The sequence below is a fragment of the Tripterygium wilfordii genome, chromosome 13 (genome assembly GCF_013401445.1).
Source record: "Tripterygium wilfordii isolate XIE 37 chromosome 13, ASM1340144v1, whole genome shotgun sequence".
NCBI classification, from domain to species: Eukaryota; Viridiplantae; Streptophyta; class Magnoliopsida; order Celastrales; family Celastraceae; genus Tripterygium; species Tripterygium wilfordii.
This window is the reverse complement of record NC_052244.1, coordinates 12238996-12247754: the sequence shown is the minus strand read 5'-3', so window position 1 is coordinate 12247754 and position 8759 is coordinate 12238996. Positions and strand designations below refer to the sequence as shown.

The window sequence follows — 8759 nt, the reverse complement described above, 5'->3', positions numbered from 1 at the left end:
AGAATGTCACCCTAGCTAGTTTTGTTTTTTTCTCTCTCATTTTACACATTCGATTACGGGTCAAAAATAGTAGTTAACAACTATTGACTTTCTTGCTACATACGTAAATTTTCAAGGCAGAGCTGCATATATATATATATGTATGTATGTATCCTTCGTTTAAAACATGCTAGCCGCAAAGAGCTAATAATGGTTCTACATTTATACATACTGCGATGACTGACTAATGCACGTGACTACTGACTATCAGGCATGGAGAAAATTCTGACTATGTTATTCATATATACTTATAATTAGTTGTAACACGAAAACAATGAATTTAAATATCAGATATTTTGAAAATTTATACCAACAAACATGTGGCACAGTGGTAGAGTCGAAAGGGTGTAACATTTGTGCATCTTTCTTGTCCTTGACTCCGCCTACTGTGAGAGTCTTGTACACCAATTTGGTTTATAATTCACAGTAAATAAATTGGACTATTTAGAAAAGATTGGAACTGCCTTAAACTAGCATGAAGAGTTGTTTTTGGCCCCCCACATATTCATCTTCCAGTCATAGCTTTGATAGTCAATCGTAAACAAAGACAAACGGCAACAACAAGTTGCTGGTGGCTATATATGGAGATCTTCTCGTTACATCAATCATTCAAATAAGGATTCATACACAACACACCATGCGCGGGACCCCCCCCCGATTGATTATTAAGAAACTCTTTACCAGAGACATGTTCACATGGCCCTCTTTGTCTCCTTCAGTCAAAGCATTACCAAATGGAGGTCATAACATCAGGTTTTGAAAAACACACACTGATTTTCCCTTACACCCTTCTCATGAATTTATCATACAATATATACATACATATATATATACACATATATATGTATATATTTGCGTATTTAATTTGTTGTTGCAGGTGCTCTATGTTATCCAACATGTGGTTCTCCCATCTCTGGGCTTGCTCATGTGAAACCCACATGACTCCCATACTCACGTAATCTAATTTGTTCTCTATTGGCCCCCTTTCAACAGAAAAACAACTACCTCATAAATTTGAAATATATATATATATATATATATATATGTAGTTCTTCTAGCTAGCCTCTAGCTAGAGGTGGGGGCCGTGGGAGATAATTGAGGTTAATTCATTAACTAAGATTTAATTTGTATGGATAAAGAATACGTATAATTAATCAGTTGCGGACTTAATTTCTTGTCATTGTCTGGACATTAGTGGCAGTGTAGGCAGCGTTCCAGTGGCTGTTGTCTAATTGTAATGTTGGTGTTTTAAGAACTCGTAGACACAAATCCTTCTTTATCATTTCTTTTCTTGTCTCTATGAAAAGGCGAATTAATATGTTAATTACATAATTAAAGCTGTAATATCACATCCTCTGTACTGCTTTGTCTATCATCTAAATTAAAACCGCCAACAAAACAATTTTCCAGTGCAAAAATATATAGTTATAACATGCAAAAGGGTAATTTTTATTTATTCTGGTAGTCAAAGTTAAGCTTGACATAAACACATGACATGCCTAATTTTTTTTATTGTTCCTGACATTTCATACATAACATTACCCCAAAAAAAATATTAATTACGAGTCTCGAACTTATAATATATAATCAACCGCCCAAAAACTCGGATTTTTTTATAAAAATTAAGCTAATTATGCGCCCACAAAAACGGGATTGACATTTGGTTTGGACATTATGAGAGAGAGATATGACCAAAAGGTTTTATATAATCAAATTAAGGCACTATAGTGTGCTAAACTTAGTCCAACAACCCTTAATTATATATAATTTTTAATTATAAGATGCTAATTTTAAGTATTATAATATTATATTTGTCCTCACCCACCGAGGAGAACTACCAACTCTCATCACATGCAAGGATCATGGACCGTTTTGACAGGTATAAGTCAGCAGATCCTGGAAAACCCCAAAAAATAATTAAATTAGTTCATTTTTTTTAAAAAAAATGTTCTTATTAATTTGTTGTTTCTTGAGAATGAGAAGTACGTTATATGAAACTCGAAATTATTAATGTATTTCGAACATTATTGTCTATCATCAATGATTTAAGAAAAATGATGAGAATCCAATCTTCTTTAATAAAATCATGGCCCAAAGAAAATCTCCAATGCTATATATTTTATGTAATAACTAAATATACGTTTCTTTCAAAAAAAAACTCTTCTTCTCAAAAAAAACACTAAATATACGTTTGCTTGAAATTTCAAGGAATCATATGGAAAAGCGACGTCATACCAAAATTTAGTCGATTTGTACATTTATTAAAATGCTACATAATTTTTGGTTGGTAGTTATTAAATTATAAATGCATGTTAGCATATCTCGGTTACGCTACCTATGGACATAATTGACCTCAATAATAATCAATATATATTTTCTATTACATTTAAGAATATATATATATATATATATATATATATATATATATATATATACACACTCTATTATATGTCATCATATATAAAGGATCAAAAGATCTTTAGTCGGTTTAGTTAGTTAGTCCTTATAACATTTATGAAGTCTATATACATACACTATATGTTTGTACCAAAAATGACCTCTAATCATCTGCTGACATGTGGCAGTGTAGGGTCCTCAATTGACGATGGTCAACCGATTACCAGTGGACAAGTGACAAGGGCAAGTGGATTTTAAATTAAAGTTTGTTCATTTTGTAGGAAATCTGGGGTTATATGAGCTGAAATCCAAGAGGTAATTGTTGGAAATCAGGGATATATGAAGAACTATATTTGAAAGATTACGATAAAGGGAGTTGTTGTCATAATTGTTTTATTATGATTTAAAACAGTTTGTTAAATGGAAACCGAGATTTCAATTAGATAAGCACAGAAGAAGTTTATGAGACTTAGGAGTTTGCAGCCTACACATTCCTAAAAAGTCCCAGACACATCTCTAGCAACTGCACGCCAACCGGATGTTAGAACCACGTTTGTCTAGCATTTTGAGGAAGAAGAAGCCTTCTCACGTTCAAGCATACAGGAGCATTATCAATATGACGATTGCTAGTCATTTTCCCTTAATTCCCTCAATCACAAGCACAAAACCTACAATCCAGGAAAGTGGAGGAGGATGCATGTTCCTAATATTCCCACATCCACCTCAATACATTCCATGATGTATTACTAGTTAATGAAATTTGAGATGCATTTTAGTGATGTGCTGTTTTCATTTTGTTTACAGAAGTTCTTTCATTCCCGTCTTAATCTTCTATCTCATGTTTTTCTCGTTTGGCACAAGATAAATTATAAGTTATTTTCTCGGAAGGCAACCTCGTACCAACAGTTTTGTGTTTTCATATTGCACACAGCTTATTTGGTGAAAATGTCAGATTCGGTGCAAGAATTCTCATATCAAGAATCTTTGGTCTAACAGTAAGTCCGGACACACTTGAACACACACATCATCAACAATCCAAACACTCTTATCCCCAAGTGCCGGAATCCGTAGATCTCATGTCCAGCGCATAAGATACCAAGCAATATGTTATCATATAAAGGATCAAGAGGATGATTTAGTTGGCTTAGTTAATTAGTAATTATTGGAGTTTATTAATAAAACTGAACGAAACCCTACCTTGTTGTAAGTTGTAACTGCTATATCGAAATAGTCTATGATTTTATATTATGACTACTACCATTAGTAGAATGTGTAATATAATGGATGTCATTATTCTTTACAAATGCTTACTTCCATTACTATATTTTCCATGCAATGATGAGTCTTGCCATATTTGCATGATAAGAGTTGCCTCCAAATATTTTTCACAAAGTCGTTGCAATATATACTAATCATTATTGTGCTCTAGGTGGACTACTAATCTATTATTACTATGGACTGTGATTTATAATTTGTTAATAATTGTGAAAAAAAATATTGCATATCTTGATATGATAGGAGATTTTGAGATACAAAACCGCTGATTTGTTGGATTTTTAATTGAGGCTAACGATTTTCGTAATTGAATTGTCCTTATTAGTAGTAAACGAAATTAATGTCTACCTTCGCCCTCGATTTGAAGAGCAGTCTCGAATGCATGTTGAAAACCGCGTGAGAAGATAAAATTGTCAAAGCACTAATCAATAAGGCCTTGGACTCTCAAACATTTCTCGGGCAGGAAGTTTGCGTATAGAGTTGGAAATGACTTTAAAGTTTAAAGTTTAAACTACCCCAGCAGGCAGCAACACAGTTAATTAATGAAATCTCTCTTTCTTTCAAACGCATATATGATGATAACTAAGACGAATTAATGCGCCTCCATTTATGGGGAAAAGAAAACGGTGAGAATTACTACTAGAAGCAGGTACTCATGCCCTTTTGACTTGTAGGGGGCGTTGACCGGCACAAAGATTGCACACGTTGCTAAACTCTCATCTTAATTAGCCCTTTTCATTCGGCTTAAACAACGTTAAGAGTCGCCATTAAAACAGTGATACCGACAATGGTCGGCTGAGGCTGAGAGAATTATCACTCACCGTCTTTAGCCATTTATCTAGCCCCGGTGCCACCATTCACACACGCATATAGTATAGAGATGACTAATGAGAAGAAAAAAATGGATCTTTCTTTTGCATCAAATGATGTTACATGTTTTAATATTATAATAATCACACCGTATCACACACACACACATATATATAGTTTTAAAAGAATTGGAGATGATTTTCTCTCGGCAGGAGAACTTGACAAATTGTATAAACAAAGCTAGAGCCACTTCTAATCCACATGGGACCGAGTGCACTTTCTAGTTTCTACAATATATCTTTTAAGAAAAATAAAATAAAGAAAGAGAGAATCAACCAAAACATTTTTTGGCAAAAAAAAAAAAAACTTGATCGTTGCTAGACACCAGACTATCGTTGTTCAGGCTCACGGTCGTCAAACGATAGCCGGAAAACCCACTTTGTGAGTGACCTCCTTCTAGAACTTTTGGCGTTACGGTGGTTGTTGCTATTATTAATGGTGATGGAGTCCACATATGTCTTCAATCTTTCCATTGCAAGGCTTAGAGTTTCTTCGGACATGTTGGCAAAGCAAACTCTAAACCAGCCTGGCTCGGTGCAATGGCAGGAAGAGCCAGGGGAGATGTTCAAGCGAACTTCGTAGACAATCTTTCTCCATAGCTCAAGCTCAGCTTCAAAAGTATTGGTCCTCAAGAGATGTCGCATGTCAACCCAACAAAACAAGCCAGAATTACTTTTAAGGCAGCTTATGCCCGCTTTATCAAGCCCCGAGACAAGCATTTGTTGTCTTTGTTTAAGCCTCTTTTGGTTCTCCTTTACGTACTTCTTCGTAAACTTTTTATCGGATAGCATTGCAGAGAGAAGATACTGAGTTTGTGATGAAACAAGTCCAAAACTTGACATCTTTGTCGCTGCGGCTACAACCATGTCATCGTTGGAATAGATTGCGCCAACTCGGAAACCAGGGAGACCAAGGTCTTTTGAGAGACTGTACACTATGTGGACTTGGTTCCATACTTGACTAGTGTTAATATCACATTTCCTCTCCTTGAGAACTTCCATGATGGATACAAACCCCGGAGAGCTAAAAACGGTTCCCGAATAAATCTCGTCACTTATGAGATGAATCTCTTTCTCAGTAATGAAGTTGAGGAGGAGATTGAGTTCAGCTCGAGTCATTGAGGTACCGAGTGGATTGGAGGGGTTGGTTACAAGGACACCTTTGACTCTCAAGTTACGTTGTTGTGCTTCTTGGTAGGCTTGTTGGAGAGCTGGTTCAGTAATTTGAAAGCCATTGGAGCTTGTACAGTGAATTGGTACAATCTCAACCCCTGTTCGCCACTTGAGATCTCTATCAAATCTGCAACACAATTAAAGAAAAAAGATCAGTAACGTAATTTTTCATGCAAAAGATACGCGACTTGATATTGTAGATATCAAAAAATTTAGTACTATTAATTTTACATACCCTGGATAGTATGGTGTTGGAATAAGAAAGGCGTCGCCGGGGTCAGCAAGACAAAACATGAGGGTCTCATTGGCACTAGTTGCACCGGCAGTGAGGACTATCTTGTTGGGATCAAAGGAGACTTTGTTGCCTCTTATTTCTGACATAAAATCCACCAATGCCTGCAAAGTCATTTTCAAACCATAATTATAAATTTTTGTGCCAATTTAAATAAAAGACCAAATATTTTACCATATATATATATATTGAAAGAGAGGGAGAGAGGGTCTTAATTAAGCTTACATTTTTGAAGGCTGGCATGCCGTGATAATCCTGGAAGAGGGCGAGCTCTCTGAATATGGATTGGCCATCTCTCTTGAACCCAGCTGCGTCAGGGTTCTTTGCAAGCCAGGACTCGAGAAGATCAAAGGAGAGCTGATTTTCTGCAAGACCCATCTGAATGATGCCATTGGGATTGTTGATTTCATGGTATGGGTTCTTCTCATATTCCTGCCATCCTAGGAAGTATGATGAATCTTGCCCATGAGAGTTGCACGTGGCTTTTCTAGACAACAACGTCATTTCTGTGTTAGAAAAGGCCAAATATATCCTGAATTTCAAGATTAACACACAAGAATTGAGAATGAGAATGAGAAAGAGAAAGGAGTGTTTCCAAGTCTTTGGATGGAATGGAATTGAATTGAAGGTTTTTGGTTGGTGTAGTAGTGAAGAAGTCTATTGCATATATATACTACCTTAACAACGGACCAAAGCCACGACAGCTTGACAAAGACACTTTTGACCATGGAGACAAGATTTTCATTTTTTAGTACCACTTTATTTATCGAACTCCTATTATTTAATTTATTTCTACGCGCTTTAGCACCGTCCCGAACACATCACGGATTTCCATAATTACATTACATTTAAAAAGTACATACAAACATATAAAATAAATAAATATAACAAAAATGTGAATGTTTTGTTGAATGTGTGGTCAAACGAAGTGAGAGTATTAGATTTAAGGTAGAAGTACTACCAATTGAATATACGTTACGATAAAATCGTTTAAGATAATATGTGCAAGATAATATGTGCATGTATAACGTAGAGATGATAGTGCAATGGTGAGGGGAATCGAGAGTATTTGTATATAGTAGAGAGTATGAAGTGAATAGAAAGACCTAAAAAAACATGATTCGAAATACAAAAAAAATGATATGGATTTAATAAGAGTTGATGAAAGTATAATTCTAAATAGAAATGAGTGGAAAAAACAAAACACGTAGCTAGCCGAACTCGGATGATGATGATGATATAATATTATAATGTGTTGTATTCTAATTGACAAATTAATTAGTGAATTATCACAAAAACACTTATAATAATTATGGTCATATTAAGTGCGCTCCACCAGCAACATAGTCGCGTGGGATTCATCCAAAATGCCTTGAATTTAGATTTTGGGATTTCTGATGAAAACAAAATTGAGAAACAAAAATTGAGATAAACCCAAGTGCGACTGGGTGTTTGAAAGCCACACCGACAGCAAATCTCATTGAGAATAGCAGGGAATTGAGTGACCCCACACCAAAGTCCCCCAATACAAACTTTGGACTCTTGACTTAAGAGTGTGCAAGGAGGGTCCATATGCTCCCTTGCACCGTTATACCCATCTAACCCATGTCGGCCATTTTCTCCCTCTTTAACCTCCCATTTCTCCTTAATGTTGGTTCTTTTCTAATAAAAGATCCAAACAACCAAACAATCTTTGTAATCTTTGTTCTTTCATTTTGATTTCTATATTTTTCTTGTTCGTTCAAGTCAAATTAACATAAAGAATTCATTTTTCTAGTGGGAACAATGCATGCATAGACGTTACAAAAATGTATAGGCACTTCACTGGAACAAAAAAAACCTGTTTGTTCTTGAATATTTTCCACTAATGTAAAATTTATTTTGACGGGGATCAAGCCAAGATGCAAGTTGTACAACAACAATATCATTGAAAAATGACAATAAATAGCACTGTGAAAACTTTCTACTACTTGATGGAGCTTGGCTGGCTTTGCTTCTTTTTTTGTTGGTATTGTTCAAATATAACAAAGGTTCCCTATCAAGTGGGTTCCCGACTATAGCAAAATAATGGACTACATCTACATACCTACAACTGTAAGTAACATGACCCAAAATATCATGTCTTGATGCTTGATAATAACAATCTTGTATCGGCACTCACGTTAGGGGAATCCTTGATCGGTTTTTTGACATAAATATAATCGAACAATCGGTCGGTTATTGACAATTTGGTCTGTTTTTTCGGCTTTTCGATCGATCCTCACTAACATATATTTTTAAATAACTGAGCAATTGATCGGTTTGACACTATTTCTTTGACGGCCCTACTCACGGTGATGAATGTTTGCTAAAACAACTTGTAACCAATGTCCGCCCTCCGTTTTGGCTACCAGATTTGTTTGCAAATAAGGTTGGTTATTGAAGCATAATTAATGAGTATAGTAATAATGGGTAAATCCTCACCAATGAAGAAGTCCTTTCTACGTTACAAAAAGAAGCTAATATAAAAAAGGAGAAAGACTTTATGATGGTAAGGTAGGTGTGGGTGAGGTGGTGGGGGGAAATCAACTCACATATTTTAAATGTCTTTTTGAATCATCTTTTTGGTATAATCTTACTTTGCTATATATTTAGTACATTTGATTCAACAAAAGTGAGGGACAGCGCATGATTACATATTACTTTTTCTCGATCCTTTCTGGGATTTTTGTAGG

General features: G+C 35.3%; 1 protein-coding gene across 1 annotated transcript; it reads right to left on the bottom strand.

Moving 5' to 3' along the window:
• Positions 1-4728: 4728 nt before the first annotated feature.
• Positions 4729-6672, bottom strand: LOC120013436 (1-aminocyclopropane-1-carboxylate synthase-like). Its single transcript, XM_038865241.1, has 3 exons — positions 6271-6672; positions 5989-6149; positions 4729-5880 (listed from the first exon to the last, which is right to left on the bottom strand). The coding sequence occupies exons 1-3, from the start codon at positions 6547-6549 to the stop codon at positions 4911-4913; spliced, it is 1410 nt and encodes a 469-aa protein (XP_038721169.1). The 5' UTR covers positions 6550-6672; the 3' UTR covers positions 4729-4910.
• Positions 6673-8759: the final 2087 nt, after the last annotated feature.

Coding starts and splice junctions, on each gene's coding strand:
- LOC120013436 (XM_038865241.1), bottom strand. CDS start 6,549: ATGACGTTGTTGTCTAGAAAAGCCACGTGCAACTCTCATGGGCAAGAT. Junction 6,150..6,270: donor GCATGCCAGCCTTCAAAAAT/GTAAGCTTAATT, acceptor ATGACTTTGCAG/GCATTGGTGGATTTTATGTC. Junction 5,881..5,988: donor CCAACACCATACTATCCAGG/GTATGTAAAATT, acceptor ATTGTGTTGCAG/ATTTGATAGAGATCTCAAGT.